This window comes from Dama dama, chromosome 27, assembly GCF_033118175.1.
Source record: "Dama dama isolate Ldn47 chromosome 27, ASM3311817v1, whole genome shotgun sequence".
Lineage (NCBI taxonomy): Eukaryota > Metazoa > Chordata > Mammalia > Artiodactyla > Cervidae > Dama > Dama dama.
The window spans coordinates 43,333,450-43,353,488 of record NC_083707.1 but is presented as its reverse complement, the minus strand read 5'-3'; the positions used below and the strand labels follow the sequence as shown (position 1 = coordinate 43,353,488).

The 20,039-nt window shown below is 48.7% G+C and overlaps 1 protein-coding gene across 3 annotated transcripts; it reads left to right on the top strand.

Annotated features, from left to right (window-relative positions):
- The first annotated feature begins 78 nt into the window (after positions 1-78).
- On the top strand, positions 79-18,213 carry AFG3L2 (AFG3 like matrix AAA peptidase subunit 2). 3 transcript variants are annotated; one of them, XM_061131400.1, is made up of 17 exons: positions 79-210; positions 4,036-4,135; positions 4,532-4,609; positions 4,913-5,016; positions 5,159-5,311; positions 7,344-7,418; positions 8,426-8,550; positions 10,224-10,497; positions 11,669-11,806; positions 12,257-12,410; positions 12,721-12,828; positions 12,930-13,055; positions 13,559-13,669; positions 14,087-14,202; positions 14,574-14,774; positions 16,018-16,212; positions 17,611-18,213. In XM_061131400.1, the coding sequence occupies exons 1-17, from the start codon at positions 94-96 to the stop codon at positions 17,848-17,850; spliced, it is 2,415 nt and encodes an 804-aa protein (XP_060987383.1). In that variant the 5' UTR covers positions 79-93; the 3' UTR covers positions 17,851-18,213. The 3 variants fall into 3 exon arrangements, with proteins under 3 accessions (XP_060987383.1, XP_060987382.1, XP_060987381.1); XM_061131399.1 differs by having other exon boundaries at positions 17,596-18,213; XM_061131398.1 differs by lacking the exon at positions 79-210 and adding an exon at positions 1,858-2,013.
- Positions 18,214-20,039: the final 1,826 nt, after the last annotated feature.

The following is a 20,039-nucleotide window of genomic DNA, read 5'->3' as shown; positions in this document are numbered from 1 at the left end:
CGGGGGCGGTCCCGTGGCCTCCGCTCCGGGTCCTCTTGGCCGTCCGGTGCCGCCCCCGCGTCCGCTCCGGGCCTGAGCGGCGCGCCGGCGGCCATGGCGCACCGCTGCTTGCTGCTGTGGGGCCGGGGCGCCTGCCGACCCCGCAGGCTGCCCCCGATGCTCGTGCCTGGCGGCCGCGCGGGCTCCACCGAACGGCTCTACCTGCGGACGGTGAGTCCGGCACCCCCGGCCCGCTTCCGGCCCGGCACCCGGCGTCAAGGTCACAGGCCCTGCTCTCGGTGTGGGTCTTCGGGGGGCGTGAAGACAGGTCTCGGGGCGGCGGGGCTACCTTGCGCCCGGGAGGCCTGCGGACCGGAGAGCCCTGGGTGGGAGCCGACGGTGCGGGCTCGGGGGTGGGGCTGTCGCCGCCCGGCGGACACACACTAGTAGATGGGGTCGTTAACGGTGTCCCCCACCCCCACCCCCGAGGGGTGCTGCTCTGTCGCCATCAGGGCTGGGATCCCGGAGCCGAAGTTGGCCGTGCCCACGGCGGACCCTCTCGGTGCAGATTGAGCGCGCGCGAAGCCCCGGCGGTGGTGGGCGAGCCCGGGGGTCAGCCCAGGAGGTGTTCTCAGGTCTTCACGGAAAGGGCGTTCCTGATGTGTCCTTTTTGGAGCCGCCTTCCCTGCCCGGCTGTCGGTCTTCGTCTCTCCCGCTCGAAATGGCCCTGCATGAGGCCTTTTTTCCGGTTTCTGGCATTGCATCCGTTTCCTTGTCTTACTTGCTCTAATCTCTCCTTCTCTTGCCTCTTGTGAGTACTGGACTCAGACCTGTAACAGGCAGGTAGGGATCTGCCCTGTGAGTTTTCAGGGTTTTTGTCAGGAGTCTTCTCTAAAAGGCCTTGATTGGGAGTGAACCTCGAATACCGAGGTGTGAGGAAGTCTCCTGCTTGTGAAGGTGTGTGACACACATTCCCTGGTCCTGCCCTGAAGATCTGGGTGGGGACCCTGGAGCATTACCGTGGATTTTCCTCTAGGTTTGTGCATCCGTTAAGTCTGTTCTCATAATGAGGTTCTGGGGAAAAGATTTCTATGTGTGTTTTCAAGTATAATCCTCAAATGATTAAAACTGACGTTTCACAACTGAAAAATACATCATCAAACATAAAACCTAATTGTCTAAGTGACGTGCTCTATACTTAAGTTTTGCAAATTCATGTCTTTTATATGTGCTATTTGAATGGGCTTAAGATTAGAAAGAGAAAAAAAATTCATCTGTGGTTCTTTTGTGGAAAATAATCTTATCATTAAATGCAGTTAGAGGTTATTGCTAGAGGTATCGCAGCTCAACACAATTTGAAAAGACCCTAAAGGGGGCTTATTATTCGGCAAACTAATAATGTTTATTTATACTGTGTACCCAGCTCTCCACTTCATTGTCACACAAAGACTTGCTTAGTATGATCATAGCAATATTCTGAAAGCTGCTTACTCTTTTTTTTTTTTTGAAAGCTGCTTACTCTTAAGTGGCTTTCAGAATAATTGGAAGTAATTTAAATGTGGGTATTGCCACACAGTTTTAAAAGTGCTTTTCCATGTCTTATTACTTTTGATTCTCACAGTAGTATCCTGGGGCACTCATATTCTCCCATGGTAGATGTGTGACTTTGAGGCCTCCAGTATCTTGAGATGTATTGAAGATCATCATGTGAAAAATCAGATCTCTAGCTTTACCAAAATTGAAAGTTCTAACACCATTTGCCTGATGAACTCTGGGTCCTCAAGTCCCAGGCTAGGTGTCACTTCCTTGTGACATCCCTGGCTCCCTTACACGTGACCCCTTCCTTCTCTGTGCTGCCTCTCCACCTTTATACTGAAGGGTTTGTATTGTTGCATGTGTGGTACCTTTCTGTCTTTTCTGAGTTTCTTCCGGACAGTGCTGCTTCTGGTCCTCTGGTGGATTCCCCCTGCTTGGCAGTACCAGGCCTGGAGCAGAAGCTCAGTGACTTGTTGGCCTGTCCAGCGTGGATATCAGGTCATTTCAATGCACACCCTTAAAGGATTTGGCGTTGGGAAATATTTATTCACATACAACACACTCTTATCCATTATCAATGGTTATTTCTTAGGCTAAGTGTTCTCAGCCATCAGGGAGGGCCCAACACAACAGAAGCTCCAGGTTCTGTCAGACCTATTGTCACCCAAGAACTGTGTCAGGGTTTCTGTCCTACTTTGCAAGTAATTGTGTGTTGATTTGGCGTTAAATCAGCTCATTCTTTTTTAATTGACATTTTCTAATTCAGATATCATAAAGTCCACTGTTTTAAAGGGTACTGTTCTGTGGCTTCTTGTATATTCACAAGGCGGTGTAACCATCACCCACTATCTGTGGCCAGAACATTTAGAAGAATCCCTATGACTGTTAGTGGTCACTCCCTGTTTCTCCCCAACTATTCCTCCAGCCCAGGCAACTGCTGACCTACAGTCTCTATTATTGGCCTGTTTCAGATGTTTCATAAATATGGAATCATGTAGTATGTGATCTTTTGTGCCTTTTTTTTTTTTTTAACTTAGCATAATGTTTTCAAGATTTGATGGTACCATCTATCTACTTCATTCCTTTTTTATGGCTGAATAAAGTTTCGTTGTGTGCATATACCACATTTTCCCTGTTCATCATCATTTGATGGACATTGGGTTGTTTCCACTTTGGGGCTATGATGAAAAATGATATTATAAACATTCAAGATTTTGAGTGGACATATTTTCATTTCCTTGAGTAGGAGTGAATTTGCTGGATCCTGTGGTAACTTAACTCTTCATTTAACATTTTGGAGAATGCCAAACTTTTCCAAAGCGCTGCACCCATCCCCCAAGCAGCGCATGAGGGCTCCAATTTCTGCCGATCCTCACTGGCACTTGATATTGTCTCTCTCTCTTTTTTTAAATTATAGCCACATTATTGGATGTGAAGTGATTTTGTATGGTTTTGTGATATTTTATTTTTCTCATGAGACCATAAAGGAGGCAAATGAGAATGGGTCTAATGCAGATAAGTTTCACTTTAAACACTCTCTCCTGTATGTAAAAGCTTGTCTTCCAAAAAAATGGTGGTGAACTTTTCACTTTGCCAAAGGATAGGATCACTTGAACTTCTTTTTTTTTTTAACTTCTTAACTGTCAGATTCAGTTATATCCCCTTCATTGCCTCTACACCTAAACATTTAATAAGGAGCTTGTTCAATTTGTTTACATTATACTCTAATAAATCTAGGCAGGGCTTCCCTTGTGGCTCAGCTGGTAAAGAATCCTCATGCAATGCGGGAGACCTGGGTTCGATACCTGGGTTTGATCACTGGGTTGGGGAGATCCCCTGGAGAAGGGAAAGGCTACCCACTCCAATATTCTGACCTGGAGAATTCCATGGACAGCCTATGGAGTCGCAAAGAGTCAGACATGACTGAGCGACTTTCACTCCATCATACCTAGGCGGTATTTACAGTTTTTAGCAAATGTGTTACTTAAAGCAGAGATGTATCTATAAAGGGACTTAGGAGGATGACAGTGTATCAAATAGCTTCAGCAAATGCTGCAAATATAAGGACTGTCAGATGTTGGACCATGACTTCCTTGTCTTTGAACCCAGGTAAAGTTAGTATTGTGCTCACAAACAGTATCGTTCTGTAATGTCAGATAAATGACCTTGCAGTGTGATAGACCCTGCAGGTGGGGTGGCAGATGTTCATGGGAGTTTGCCTTTTGAATGCTACACATCAAGGAAACAATGCCAAAGCCAATGTGTTGGTAGGGAATTGTACTCAGGCTGCAGCTCTTAAATAGGTGCCTAGGTTGGAGGTGCTCTGATCTTCTGGGTGAAGTGTGTGTCTCCTAGTTCTCACTGGACTGGAGTAGCCCAAGGCCAGACAACCCTCGTGCTTCCTTCAAGGGGGGCTGTTCTGTGCTAGTCGGTAATCACCTGTTTGAAGGGTAAAATGAAGCTCGTTTTAGACTCACCTTGATGTGACCTTCATGCTTCTCTCTCTTTGTTGTGTTGCAGCTTTATCGATATGCCACGACTCAGGCGAAAACCAGCAGGAATTCCCTTCTGACAGATGTGATTGCTGCTTATCAGAGGCTGTGTTCTCGGCCTCCAAAAGGTAAGTGCTCACATATGACTGTGACGAAGGACACTGTTACACAGACTCACTCTTGGCCGTCCTCAGCAGGGCAGGTGCAGAGGTGTGGTTTCAGTTGATTCCTAACCACCCCCACCTCCTCCCTCTCATGTGATCAAAGCCTTGACATTGTGTTGCCTTCAAATGTGGCACCATTGTCAGTAATGACCTGGGCAGGCCAGCAAGACTTCTTCTCAGACTCCTCAGGGTTGTGACTGTACCATCTAGACTGTAATTTACTTCTGCACAAGCAGTGCTGTATTTGTAGCTTTTTCTTTTTCATGATGAATCAGCTGCTTTAAAAACAAAGAACGTACGTACACAAAACTTGATAAATTTTAGTTTGAAGATATTAAATTTTTTTTCCTTTTCTAACAGGATTTGAAAAATACTTTCCCAATGGAAAAAATGGAAAAAAAGCTAGTGAACCTAAAGAAGTTATGGGAGAAAAAAAAGGTACTATTTCAAAAGACTGTATTTGAACTTACTGTTTTCTCCTGGTTTATGATGTTGCTGATAGTTGTCACTGACCAAGGAACATCTTAGCTTAAGTCAGTTCTGAGCCCCCTGTGTGTGAAGTGCCTGGAGTGTCCCTGGGGGCTCCCCACTCTTTCTTAGTCTCAGGCTTCCTCACAGCACTGTGTTTAATAACTGATCAGCTGCCATAATGCATTTTGCAATGAGTTCATTAAATAACATTGACGGAGACATTGTTGTGAGATTCAGATGCTGCTATGGACACACTCTATCTGTTAACAGAACCCAAGCCAGCTGCTGCCTCGCGTCCTTCTGGAGGAGTTGGTGGTGGTGGAAAACGAGGTGGCAAGAAGGATGACTCTCACTGGTGGTCCAGGTTCCAGAAGGTTCGGTTTGTGGCTTTGGCCCCTGCCAGCCCCTGGAAAGGCTGAGTGGTACTCACGGCCCTGGGAGGGTTCACGCCCCCACACAGCAGAGACTGCATTGTCTCGTCTCACCCTTCATACAAACGTCTGCTTCCTCGCTCAGGGTGACATCCCATGGGATGACAAGGAATTCAGGATGTACTTTCTCTGGACCGCCCTGTTTTGGGGAGGATTCCTGTTTTACTTCCTGTTCAAGAGCTCCGGGAGAGAAATCACATGGAAGGACTTTGCCAACAACTATCTTTCCAAGGGAGTAGTAAGTATCGTGTGGGCCACAGGCTGCAGGGATCAAAGGGTGAGTTCAGGTTAGGCCAATAAAGTGATAAACAGCCAGCATGTTGCCAGACTTGTTCGTCATCAAGTCTTGTATTGGATATTTCTAATGCTGGAAAGTATAGCAGCCAAGGAACCTGTGAGTTTTGACCCAGCAGTTTCCAGACTGACCATGAACCCCCTGTATCGCTCGCCCTGGAGAGCCTAGTTCTGGAGCCACTGCTCCTGACGTGCTCTGGCGCCTCGTCTGTTCGGTCCTCTCCCTCCTGCCATCAGCTGCCTCGGTTCCCTCGCTGGCCAGCCCCTCTGGGCTCCAGCACAGCATCACTGCTGTGACCTTCTGTACTCCTGGAAGTGGGTGAGTAAGTGAATCAGGTTTTACTGCGAGAGCGGATGGACTCTGAATGAGGCCCCAGGCAGGAGCTCTGCCTCCGGGCTGGGTCTTTGCCAGTTAGACCCTGTTTTGGCTCATTTAAGATGCAGTGAGCTATAAGGCACATATTTTACATGTGACTTAGACTGAGTGGACTGCCAGTGACACTGTGACGTCTTGTCAGCTGTCATGTACATTCCGTGTCTGAGAGGTTAAAATATGGAAAATGTCCATCTCAGAAGTGAGGAAACAAAGTGATAGTAAGAGAAGCAGGATTCAGCCAATCTGAGCCTTGGGGAAATGAGTTAACCTCTCATTACTGATGATTTTTTAATCCATGAAATGAATAAAATAAGGATATTAATATTTAAAAAATATAAAGAACCTAAAATTAGTTTTAAAGATTGTCTAATAAGGTGAGGACAGACAGAATGGAAACAGTCTTTCAGATTTTGAAGCAGGTGTCTTGCTCATGAAAGTGAGGCTCTCAGGTGTGTAATTCCCGGGTGTCGTGGAGAGCCTGCACTCTGAGCAGTGACTTCTGTCCTCTGAGCGTGGGGATAGGCCCCAGGGAGGGTTCTCTGTCGTCAGGTCTCCTCCTGACCAGCTGGTTCTCTGCAGTCAGTCTGCTGTTGACCCAGCAGGTTTAAGGGGGACAGAGTCCTCTAGTCAGTGCTTTTCGGATAGTGTGCCCCTGTTCTGGCTCTTCCTGGGGTCTCCCAGGCTCCCTCACTTTGCATCCTGGGCTGATACCTTCCAGACTCCCTGCCAGAGTGGACTTGATGGCAGCAGGGAGCGGGCCCCCACTGAAGGCGCTCAGCTCCCAGCAGCCTGAGGCCTCGGGATGAGGTGAACAAGTGACCAAAGAGTCCACAGAGTTAGGAGGGTCCTGGGAAACAAGGTCAAACCATCTCAAACCTCAGAGGGGCAAATTTAGGAAGTTTTGTAATGGCAAGTGAGGACATAGAGCAGTGGGAGCGTTTTAGAGAACGTTTGGCGGGAGCATGAGTCAGAGAGCAGTGTGCAGCCTCCAGCAGAGCTGAGGGCATTCGCGCCCTGCAGCCCAGCCGGCTGTGTTCACCACAGGCACGCACCCCAGGGAGTCCGGGAGACAGGCCCAGGCATGATGCGTAGCAGCGTCCACAGTAGCATTGTTGGTGTTGGGGGAGTGTCGGGAACAGTCTGAAGGTCTTTGAACAGAACGCATAAATAACTTGGGGTGTGCTTATAAAATGGGGTCCGTGCAGAACTGACATGTCAGCAAGGAAGGGTGTTACAAATACAGCGATAGGAAAAAAAGTTGTAGAAAAACATATGCCAGATGAGATCATTTGTAAAGTTTAAAAACAGGCAGAAGTGAATGTCTGTTTAGGGTTATGTCTTTGTGGCCCAGGACCAGGCCGTGCTTTGGGGTGGCCAGCACCAGTGCACAGTGGCCCCCCCGGGGTATGGGGCATGACTGGGGGCTTCAGCTGGTTTGTGATGTTTTGTTTCTCAAGCTGGAGGGGAAAACACAGGGTGTCTTTACATTATTCATCATTTTTCTTTGTGTGTCTGAAATAACATGCATTTCAGATGAGCTTAAAAGAATGTCTCAAGTCTTTGTGTAAATTTATGTTTGAATATTTCTTTAAAATTCCAGGTAGACAGACTGGAAGTTGTCAACAAGCGATTTGTTCGAGTGACTTTTACACCAGGAAAAACTCCTGTTGATGGAGTAAGTGATGTTATTAAGTGATGTGAACTAGCTGTAATTAAGTTCTCATATTTAAAATTGAAAAGCCAGTGTTCCCTCACACTGGCTGCGTCAGAGCCAGGCAGCAGAGCAGCTGTGATCTGCACTAACAGTGACAGTGTGACCCTTGTGTCCATCACATGTGCAAGAATTGGGTCAGTGGTTTGGGTTTGGTGATCACATTGGCTGTACATTTAGGAACCAGTGAGTAAAACCTGGTTTTCAGTATTCCAGTATCTATGGTTTTTCAAGACTGAGAACAATTGGTTAAGAAGAAAAATCCGAACTGCTTATGTCTTGAGACAGCTTTTGTCAAATCAGTTTAAGAAATGTTCTGGAAAAAAAAGCGTTCTGATCATATGTCTCCCAACTGTTTTGCGATGTTAATTTCTATTTCTGTTCTTATTGTTTAAAAATATTTGTATTTCTTGTCCAACCAGTTTGAGCTCTGTTCCAGAGACACCAGGTTGAGTTGAGGGGATTATTGGTGAGGAACAGGTGAGGTTCCTGGTGATTCCCAGCCCTCCTGGGCCAGAGCCCCAGGCCCAGCCCCAGTCCTGGGCATCCTACGATCTTCTGGCTCACCCAGGGCCAGAGCCCATCCAGACACTGAGGAGTATCATTGCAGCTGCACCCTGGTGTGGGACCAGACAGCTGAGAAGTCCTGGGGAAAGGACGCTTGTTTATGAAAAGGGTTGTCTTTTCAAGTAGAGTTTTTGTGTTTCTGAGTTTATAGTATTAGGACCATAGAGGAGTGCTGGAACTGTAGAAATACTTATTGGCCAAGCGTTCTCACTGAGTAAAGCTTAATCACTCTGGTTGTTAAAGACTGGTTGTTAAACCAGTCTTGCGTTAATCTTAATCTCATTGTTGGGTTTTTTAGTTTGTAAATTTGCAGTATTTCTGGAAAATTCTTAGGACGTTAAACCCTTTGTTTCCTGTTCGTTTCCCTAACAAAATTAGGACATTTCGCTTTTCTGTCTTTACAGCAGTACGTCTGGTTCAATATTGGCAGTGTGGACACCTTTGAGCGGAACCTGGAGACTCTGCAGCAGGAACTGGGCATAGAAGGGGAGAACCGGGTCCCTGTGGTCTACATTGCTGAGAGCGACGGGTGAGCCTTGGGCAGTGGACTTGGGAGGCTGCTGGTGTGCCCCGGGCTCACGGTGTATTCTGTCACCAGGGGGCAGCACATTGCACTTTGTATTCTCTCAATCTGGCCTGAGTTCTTTGCAACCATTAGTAACCTACTAGTTTTTGCTAGACACTGGTTGGTTTTTTGCATGTTGATATTTATCTTGATTAAGCAGTGGTGTGGGGGTCCATGTCCAATACATTGACCTTGAGTAGGATTTTAGCATAAAAAGCCCTTTTGTGTTAAAGAGTGGCATGCCTACCTTTTAACTGTCCTTTATGTTTATATTTCACAGAATTTTCAGGATTTTTAAGTAATGCTTCTTCCTCTTTGGTCAGAGTTGCTTCTTCCCTTAGAGGTTATTTGTCTTTAGAAAGACCAGCTCTGGGCCTTGAGGAAGGGCTTGTTGATTTCAGGGGTTGCCTGTCTTTGGTTTTACTTGGAAATGTATGGCCTTTGAGTTCTGCCCACAGATGCCCAGGTGGATCTCAAGGCAGTGACCCATTTGCATTAAATGCAGAACACATACCTTGATTAAGAGTTTGGGAGTGAAAGTAGAAATAAAGCTTGATTTTCTTCTACATATAAAACAGCATGTTAACGGAGCTGATGGTCTTACTCAGCTCTGGGGACTCTTGAGTCATGGTTTGTGTAGCCCTACAATCTCCCTGCGGTATTTAGGTCCCACCAGCTGTCAAAGTTGTTTCACACTTGGGGGTAATGTGTCCCTCAGTCCCTGAGGTTATCATACAGTTACTTAACTTTACAAGCTGGTGCTAAAACATTACCTAGAGTCTTACTGCATGTTCTTTAAACCTTTATTGTCAGTGCATTGTTTTTTTTTTTCTCTAGAAGTAAACCAAAGGTAAATTGCTCATGGTTCTAGCTGCTTGCTGTAGCAGCCTTTACAGTTTTGTAATAGATGAAAAATTAAAAAGCTAATCCTTATTTTATTCTTGTTTCATTTTTTTACCTAAACTGTGTACCAGGTTTTGACCTAAATTTCGTAGGTTAAGTTAAACTAAATTGCTTTTTGTTACCCAGTATACGTCTGTGTCCACAGTTTCGTGGAAATTAACTTAAGACAAACAGAAGGCAGAGACTGTAAAATCATCTCTGAGCCACTCCCCAGAGTGGGTGAGGGTTGGTGGGCACCTTGCCCCCGGGCCTGTGTGAGCCTGCACATGCCACCCTACCACGCTGGGGAGATAGCGCTCCCCACCGCTGCCTTCACACAGATTAGATATTTAGAAGACATCCCTGCAGAAATAGTTGATCCATTCCAGTAAGAGAATTGGAATGTCTACCCAGGCTAATACCAGAATTGTTTTAAATTTATTAAGTCAACAAATTTCTTTGAAACTCATATGTAGTGACAGTAGGTCATGGGTCTAGCCTGTGTGTGTACTGGTTCTCGGGTGGGAGTGATGCAGCCCTGGAGAGTGTATGCGTTAGGAGCAGGTCTTCCTTTGGTCTTACTTTCTGAGCCTCTCCTTCAGTGACACTGATGCACACAGACTCCCTTGTGCCTCAGGTGAGGTGTTGGGGTACCTGGCTGCCCAGGTAGAGCGTGTGCATGTTCTGCCGAGGCAGGTCCCTGGCAGGGCGGTCTGAGCGGGCGCCCTCTGAGTTTCGCTGTCGTGTGTCTGCAGTTCCTTCCTCCTGAGCATGCTGCCCACCGTACTCATCATCGCCTTCCTGCTCTATACCATCCGGAGGGGCCCAGCCGGGATCGGCCGCACAGGCCGGGGCATGGGCGGACTCTTCAGTGTAGGAGAGACCACCGCCAAGGTCCTCAAGGATGAGATCGACGTGAAGTTTAAAGATGTGGCTGGCTGCGAGGAGGCCAAGCTGGAGATCATGGAATTTGTGAATTTCCTGAAAAATCCAAAGCAGTATCAAGACCTGGGAGCAAAAATCCCAAAGGTAAATGAACATTCAGAAGTCAGCTTATTAACCCTAAATCTTTTGAAGTGTTTCTTGATCTCTGAGGTTATAATTTTATGAAGTTTGATTACTTCCACAGTAGCTGCTCTTCTCTCCTTCCTCTATGGTAACCTGCTAGTCTTTAACTCCTGAGTCTTTTCAGTCAACTGTCCCTCGTGAATGTGTCTCCTTGCAGATAGTGTGTCTCTTCCCCCAGGGATGTGTGTCTCCTCCCCTCGTTGTGCTGCTTTCTCCCCGCAGTGTGACTGGATGCCCTGTCTTAGCACTGTAGTCCCGGGCAGGCTGCCTCTGCTCTGGCCCTGCCATCCCTCCCCCAGCAGCTTGAGTGGACTGTCTGCCTGGTCTGGCACTCACATTCCAGGTGAGGGGCTCCGTAGGGTGCAGACCTCCCTGCCCCTGCCCTCTTCCACCACCACCTACTGCTGGTCTCTGGCAGCCTTGCCCATCTCTGCTCCCAGGACCAGGCTCAGGCATTAAGTAATGAAGAGAAAATGTTTAATTAAGGTTTTAAAAAACTCGTTAATAAAGTTACATGAGGGAGTCTTTTCTAAAGGGAATCATCACTTCCTTGATTTTATGTCCTGCCTTCATGGATGAAAAGTTACATTTTACAGTTTTATAATTTGTACTTACTTAAGTATATGTTGACATCATACTTACGCATTTCCACGACTTAAGTGGTTATAGTGTTTGAGCAAACACATATTTTTCTTTTTAAGTTCTTCATTGATTATTAGATATTTACTTCATCTGTGAAATTTTAAAGGAAAGGAAATAAGCAAAATGTAAACTGGAAGTGTAATATTTGAAGTTAACCTCAGGTGGTTTTTTTAGTATTGCTAGATTCCCAGCTTAAATCACCGCATATAAAGATATACTGTTAGCTCTAAAAAGCAACACTAAAAATCTTAAAAAGTAAGGGAAGTATTTCACATTCTTGCCAGGTTTTTTAAAACAAAGTAGTTTCTAATAATCTTTTCCTTTCTCTTTTTATTAATAAAAGCATTTTATCTTTGTTTACATGTTTAAGAAATATTTAGGATATGTCACTAAAATTTATAGATAGATTATACCTTGAGATTATTTATGGATATGCAGTTTATTTTTCTGAAATTGTAGTTTAGTGTACTTTCCCTTTTTTTATCTGAAGGGTGCCATTCTCACTGGTCCTCCGGGCACTGGGAAGACACTGCTGGCTAAGGCCACAGCTGGAGAAGCCAATGTCCCTTTCATCACCGTTAGCGGGTCTGAGTTCTTGGAGATGTTTGTTGGTGTGGGCCCAGCTAGAGTAAGTCTCACCTCTCGCTATGTTAACTCAGCAGGTTGGAAGGTGGGCGTGGGACCCCTGCCACAGTGGGTCTGGGGTATCGCCCACCTTGGGGCGATGGCTGGGTGGGCTTTGCTGTGTGCCTGCATGGCTGGGTCTGTGAGTGACTGTTATAAAGTCTACAGCTCTACCCTGTTCCCTCTTAGTAGGACAGAGGTGTGTAGCATCAGTTTGTTGGTGTTCGTGCTTCTTACACAACAATTGACGAGATTTTTAGAAATACTTGCTTACCTTACATCGGTTTCACACCATTTGCGACATGACTTCTTTGCTGCTTGCACCTTTTAACATCTGTGCTGTACAGTGCTGTACACAGATGGACTTCCTGGGGGCAGGAAGATTGGTGTCTGTTTTTATTAGGATAATACTACTCACTCGTTAAGTGACCCCAGTGCTTGCATTTTCATCCAGGTCCGTGACTTATTCGCTCTTGCTCGGAAGAACGCCCCTTGCATCCTCTTCATCGATGAAATAGATGCGGTGGGAAGGAAGAGAGGCAGGGGCAACTTTGGCGGGCAGAGTGAGCAGGAGAACACGCTCAACCAGCTGCTTGTGGAGATGGATGGTGAGTGCTCTATGTCTGTCCTATGAGACCTGTGTCTGTCTGTGCTTTCCAGTTCTTCCGGTGTCTAAAATGAGAGTCCTGTGCTAGTAATTTGTCTTTAAGTAGTTGATCATTAAATCTTTAGGTGTTAGGTATGATGTTAAGGGCAAAATGAATAGTAGGAAAAATCATTTAAATTTGTGACTTAAAAAAACCACTAGATAATGGGAAAAAAGCAGTGATGTATCTGGTGCTCATACATTCTTGACTGAGACACGTTATCTTCCTCCTCACAGCATGTAACAGCAGTGATGCCTTTGTCTGTCTCCAGGATTCAACACAACCACCAATGTGGTCATCTTGGCGGGCACCAACCGACCAGATATCCTAGACCCAGCTCTGATGAGGCCCGGCCGCTTCGACAGGCAGATCTTCATTGGTGAGATGGCTTTCTTGCCCTGGGTTCAGGCCAGTTCTCACAAGGAGAGGTTGCAGCAGTTTCATTACGATTTTTTCCTTCCTTAAAAATAACTTCTCAAGGACCGCCAGACATTAAGGGAAGAGCTTCTATTTTCAAAGTTCACCTCCGACCTCTGAAGCTGGATAGTGCCCTGGAAAAGGAGAAGCTGGCGAGGAAGCTCGCGTCTTTGACCCCGGGGTTTTCAGGTGGGTGAGCTTGACCCTAGGTTCTGTCTAGAGGACGCGACCCTTCCTTTCTCCTTCCCTCTGTCCATCCTTGCAGACTCGACATGAAGCAGGAGGGACCACCTGCAGCCAGAGAAGAGTGTATTCATGGGCACAGGTGCCTCAGAGTTCCAGGGGCCTGGCTACTTAAAATTTTTTGTTGAGCACATATATTGTGTTGTGGCTTGTTTGTGTTGTCATATACTTTCTCTGAGAAGTTAATTTACAGAGAACTAAGCATTAATTGGTGGGCATTTTAAAGCACAGTCTCAGTTTGCTCTCATCATATGGTCTGTGGAGATAGATTACTGCCCAAGGGTGTCTGTCCACTGCTGGTCCTTGCAGTGTGCTTGAGGGGCCAGGGTTGTGCTGGGCAGGCCTGGGCACTGGAACCTGCTGGTGGTGGGGACCTGGTCTGGTCCGTCTTCAAAACTGGCCCGTGAGCTCAGGTGTATCTGGTGGAGAGCTGGTGTGTTCTTTTACAGGAGCCGATGTTGCCAACGTGTGCAACGAAGCTGCTTTGATTGCCGCGAGACACCTTTCAGATTCCATAAACCAGAAACACTTTGAACAAGCAATTGAACGAGTGATTGGCGGTAAGGCAGCTGGTGGACCGCACATCCAAGGGCTGACGGCGTGACTCTGAAGCCAGGGAGTATGTCCAGCCAGGCCTCGAGCTCACAGGCACCTTAGAGTGTCTGCACAGAGGCTTCCATGTCGGATGGGTCTGAGACAGGCTGCAGGCAGGGAGAGGTTTTCCCCTCAATCATAGCAGTCTAGTTGTTTTCTTTTAAAAAGCACTCATAGCCTTCCTGTTTTCCAAAAATTTCATCACGTGAGTCTAATGTGCTCTAGAGTGAGACATAGGTGATGGATAAACAGCTGTAAAACCAGTTAGACTGGGAAGGCCTGTGATGTGTGTTCTTTGTGAGGCCCTGAGTGGTGGTGTGTGAGCCTCTCTTGATGATGATGTCGCTAAAGCAGCAGGCTTTGTTTTCTGTTCTGTATGTCAGGCTTAGAGAAGAAAACCCAGGTCCTACAGCCCGAGGAGAAGAAGACAGTGGCATACCACGAGGCAGGCCACGCAGTTGCCGGTTGGTACCTGGAGCACGCGGACCCCCTCCTGAAGGTGAGTGGCTGGGAGTGACGTAGTGGGAATGTCTGCCAATGGCACTGGGGGGATGCATCACACATGGATGAGTTACAAAGTGTGGAAAGAAAAGTGTTTGGAAGCTGGAGGGATTCACTCCAGTGGGTCAGGTTGGCAGGGGAGCAGCCCTACTGTCAGGCCTGGGCATTCGCAGACGGGTTTTGTAAGAGACAGAAGCACTGTGTAGGAGTCACTTGGGGTGAGGTTATCCCGAGAGGAAATGTTCTGGACCAGCTGCCCGCCCAGCTGCCTGGGTGAGGCCATGGGGTTGCCCGGCCATGGTGCTCTGCTCACCAGTGAGTTTGTCGGCTCCAGCGGCCAGGTGCTCAGTGCTGCTGTTCCCTCGCCAGGTGTCCATCATCCCACGGGGCAAAGGGCTGGGCTATGCTCAGTACCTGCCCCGGGAGCAGTACCTCTACACCCGGGAGCAGCTCCTGGACCGCATGTGCATGACCCTGGGCGGCCGCGTGTCCGAGGAGATCTTCTTTGGCAGGATCACTACTGGTGCCCAGGACGACTTGCGCAAAGTGACCCAGAGTGCCTACGCCCAGGTGAGAGGATGGGTGGGCTGCCTCCTCCCCACCATGCAGGCTCCGAGGCAGCCCTGGCTCCACTGGCCTAGGCTGACCAGGCGAGAGTTCCTCCTTCAGAGAGGTTCAGTGTAAGGTGATCAAAACTTAGGAATAGAAACTTACATTTTGGTCACTCAGTATTTTGGATTTACTGAGAGTATGTGAAGCATGTCTGCAGAGTTTTAAGTCTAGTTTCAAACCTGCAGGACCCCACGTGGCCTCCCCTTAATCTGGGAGCAGTCACCCCGTGCACCCACCCCACCCGCACCCCATTTGCCTCCATTCCCAGAAACTGTCAGGGTGCTCTCAGAGCTCGATATCAGTGACTTTGGGAACTCCTCAACTGTGGTTTTTTTTTTTTTTTTTTTCATTTTCCTGTGTTCTAGCACCTCATCTAAGTTTTCCCAACTCTGACTTCTGTTGTTATTTCATATTTTCCTCACATTCCTGATTTTGGTTAGTCTTTTCTGAAGTTGGGTCACAGTTTTCATCTGTTTGTGGACGTCCCTGCATCCCACTTTCTTTATCTGCATGAAGTTTGTTTTCCTGATCTTTTAGGAAGAAGGATTAAGACAGTGTTTCTAGTTTCGTGGTTTTAGAGTATCTTTTTCTGTTGTTTTCATGAACTTTTTGAAAAATGTGCTTCCTGCTTTCTGAGCTGTTGCTGCTCCCCTCTCTTAGCTGCGCCTCCTCTTTTCTAGTCAGTTTGGATTTTACTTCTGGACGTTTGTTTTTAAGGTGGGGCTCTGTGTGGTTACTGTGGGGGTCTCTCTACAGCCCAGCCAGGCCCCAGGGACTCAGGGAGAGTGCAGGCACCCCCCTGGGTTCCTGGAGCAGCCCAGGTGACATAGGAGCAGCCTCTGGGTGCCCAAGGTCGTGGCTTCCATTTGTCACAGGCTCTGGCTCCTCCTGCCGCCCCTCGTGCAGAGTGATCTCACGCACGTGTCGTGACTGCTGGGGTCTGTCCCCACCTGTTTGCTGCCTGTCTTGGTTGTAGATATTGTCTGCTGGTTTCTGGTCTTGTCCCCACTGCCCCGTCTATCCAGAACACCTGCTCTACTTGGCCAACTCAAGGCTTCCATGTTATTTTGCTGGGTTGAAGAGTAGTTCTGCAGTAAAGTGTGTGCATTCAGCGTCCATGTTGCCCTGTTGACATTTTTTAAAACCCATGAGCCTGTGAGCAGAAATGGATGCCCACCACTGGCCATGCCTTCTTCTTTAGATTGTTCAGTTTGGCATGAACGAGAAGGTTGGGCAGATCTCCTTTGACCTCCCACGTCAGGGGGACATGGTGTTGGAGAAGCCTTACAGCGAGGCCACCGCCAGACTCATAGATGACGAAGTACGAATCCTTATCAACGATGCTTACAAGAGGACAGTGGCCCTCCTCACAGAGAAGAAAGCTGACGTGGAGAAGGTAGGTGCTGACTGTGGGAACACTCCTTTGCATGGTTTGCAGAGGCCGTTGAGGGTGATTGGTTGGCTGTTTTGCAGATGGCATCATTCCCCCTGTGCCCGCTGATCCCAGTTCCTCCCTCCGTCCTGATGCTCCATTGGTGGGGATGACAGGGAGCAGAGGCGGGCATGATCTTGGCCCCTGCCTCATGAGAACTTGAATGCGGGATTAATGAAGTCGTCTCATAGTACCAGACACGCAGCTGAATCTGCACTCACCTTGCCAGGTGCTTCCAGGTGCAGGCCTGGTGGTGTTCCCCATTGCTTTTCCCCTCTGGAGCAACGGGGATCTTAGTTGCCTAGTAGGGACTGAACCCGGGTCCTCAGCATTGAGAGTTGAAGAGTCTGTGTCTCATAGAGTTAGAGACAAACATGTGGATAAAACGACAGGACATCTGGGATTTTCTCCAAAATAATCCAGGGAGCAGATGGAACAAAAATGATCTTAAACAGTGGTTACATGGGGTTGCATGGGGTTAGTTATCCTTTTTTTCTATGTATTTTTGATACATATTTGAAATGATCCATAATAATAAAGTTTAAAAAAACTGTAAAAATAGAAGAAAATTGCTTTATTGTTTAGAATCTTTAAAAACAGCATTTAACATAAACTACACATGTGATGAGTTTCCAAGTTGGCAGTCACCTGAGGAACTGCGTCTACTAGGAGGTCCATTTACAGTTTAACTGGCTTCGTTTCTTGGTGACAGAGGCTCTCATGTGACCTGTTCCTGCCCGTGGACACCGTCGCTTACCTCCCCTCTTGTAGTTGGTGGACCTCCTTTTTCTGTGGCCATGTGTCCTGTCACATTTACAGTTCAGCCACACAGGGACCAGAACTTGGAGATGCATGTTTGTGTCTGTCTCTTTTTTGTCAGCCTCCCTTTAAAATCCACCATTTCTGTCCTTTGCTCGTCCCCACCGCCCACTTGTGTCACTTCTTCCTGCAGCCTCCCCAGAGCTTGTGCTCTGGGAGCCACGGGGAGCTCTTGCCTCCTTTGGAAGTGGGTGGGGCCCAGGGACACAGCTTCTGCTCTTCCTTGGGGTTGTCCCTCCTCGACATGTGTGCAGAGCTCCTTCCCCACCCTACATCCACAGCAGGGCACAGAGTCACACCACATTGCATGCTGCCCTACCCTTCCTGGAAAACACATGTCCTACCCTTCCTGGAAAACACATTTTTATACTTCTTATTAAAAGTTAATGAGGGTGTAGAGCTATTTTAATAAGATCTTCTTATTAAAAGTTAAAGTGAAGTTCTTGAAGCCCTGTTTTGAAAGGGGGTTGGTTGTAAATAAAAGGTTAGCTTGGAGCGATGGCGCTGGGTGGCTGTATTTAATCGCAGGTGTTCACGTTCCAGGTTGCTCTGCTGCTGTTAGAAAAAGAAGTGTTAGACAAGAACGACATGGTGGAACTTCTGGGCCCCAGGCCATTTGCGGAGAAGTCTACATATGAGGAGTTTGTGGAAGGTACCGGCAGCCTGGACGAGGACACCTCGCTCCCAGAGGGCCTGAAGGACTGGAACAGGGAACGCGAGGGCTCGGAGGAGCCCGCGGGCGAGAAGGTGACCAGCCAGGTCCAGGGTGCCGGCCCTGCGTAGCTCCTGGTGCTGCACCCTCAGAGCTGCCCCAAGGGCACGGCAAGAAGGGGTGCTTCGTCCTTGGCCTCGGAGGTCACAGGGGCGGGAGTGCGTCCCCAGCCTCCAGTCTCCTGTACCCTCACGTGGGGGTGTGCTCACCATTACCCGCCCTTCACTCCCACCTCCCTCAGAGTCTCCCTCTGTGATGGGCTGTGAAATTAAGAGCATTTCTACTTGATTTAATATTTTAAAGACGGAACCCAAGCTACATGCTGCTGTTCTGTGATGGAGTGGTTTTCTAGGAGAGCTGTGTAACATATTTAAAAATATGAATGTATTGTGTAAATACGGCTTCTTTATGTCACAAATAAAGTGTAAATGCTGCATTTTTCCTTCTGAACACACAAGGGTCACTGGTGCTGCTTGGGAGACATCCCTTCAGAAAACAACGAAAAGGAACTGAATGACATCCACGTTTAGTCTCAGACTGGCGGTTCTCTTCCACTCCCATGAGACTCTCAGTGACGCTGCGACCTGTCCACCCTGAAGGGTGAGCTCGGTGTGAGGCGTGCGATGGCATCAGGGCACGCACTCGCTGAGCCAGTCACGACCCAGCCTCAGTCCCCACTTGGGTCTCCAGTAGACGTGTGACCACCACAGCGGGCTGAACAGCGGAGAGAGCGTGGCCCCTGGGCTGGAGAGCCCTATGTCTTCATGAGGTCACTTTCGCTGTTAGAAGGGTTGACATGCTGCTGCGTCACCAGAGAAATCAGAGCTTTCAGGGTCACAAACCGAGGTCAGAACCAGGCAGAGCCCCAGGAGGACGTCAGTCTGCAGTGCCTCCTCTGGACTTGGAGACCCCCCCACATCTTTGTGTTTTTATTCTTCTTAGCACCTTCCTTTCGTGCTGTCCTGACTTGGTTGTATGTTCTTAATGCAGGGGAATGCATTGTGGGGCTGACTTGTCTGACCTCAGGCATCCCTGGAGGGCGCTGGACCAATGGGGTGGCCCAGGCGGCCCCCTTGTCCTGGGATGGTTCTCCAAGACTCTGGCTCACCAGGCCACCGCAGCACCAGCAGCATCCTGGGAGCCAGGGTCGCGGGTACCAACCACAGCCCCCATCCCTCAGGGATGATGAGGTGCTCCTTGAGCAGAGCCTGTGGACCGGGAGGGCCCTGTGGGTAGAGGGGCCAGTGGGCGCCGTCAAGGCTGAGCTCCCAGGCGGTGCCAAGTATGAACCTGACCTGGCTCCAGGCTGTGCGTGATGCCCCTCAGGAGGGACCACTTCTCCCTGGCATTGTACAAGGGTCCTGCATGGCACCAGTGAGCCCCAGTGTGGCCGCCACAGCCTCAGTGCGGTTCCCATCTATACCTGCCGATTATGAGCAAGTCAGGGCCTGGCCACCAGCACATGCTCAGGACACTGTCTCTTCTCCAAGCTCCATCGGGCCTTGCAATGCAGAGGGATGGGGAGAGATGTTCACTGTGGTCTCACGAAGTATTAATAGTTCAGGTTTCTGCAAAATGGGATCTTTTCTTCCCTCGGGTCAAGTCATGCTGTGTGTCTGTCTAAGGGAGTGCGTTGTGCAAGGCGTGGTGAACACAGAACTGCATGGGGACGCTGTGGACTGTGGCTCAGCAGTTCCTGGGGGCCCACAGCAGGTTGGGAGGCTGGGCAGGGGTCCAGCACTAGCCTCAAATGCTTCCACGCACCATGATACACCACTTGGGCTGAAGCAGTTGGATTGACACTGCTCACCAGGGGGAGGAGCCAGACTTTGGGAAGGGAGTCTGCTGCCTGGAGAGACTGGAGCCTCAGAGGGCAGAGGGCGCTTAGTGTGGGGTGGGAGGGATCCTTATTTGGTGCCCATTCCCCCTCCCTCTGGCCCTAGCCACCTCCCAACACCCCATGGGGCCTGCCTGCTGGCCTGCAACCCCCGGAGGAACCACAGCAACTCCGCCCAGCCCCCCACCCACCTCGAGCCCTGGCAGGAAGCCTGAGGGTCATTTTCTGTGGCTCCTCCAAATGCCAGTGGAGCTGTTAGGGGAGGCTGGGCGGACTAGCCCAGGGCCACACGCAGATGAAAGATCCTGTGGGGATGTAAGTGTTGGCTGGAGACCAGGACACAGGCTTTTATTTGGGGTGTATTGCTTCCCAAGGAGTCATCTGGCCACCAGTAAGTCTCAGGGCCGCCTGAGGGCCTCCGAC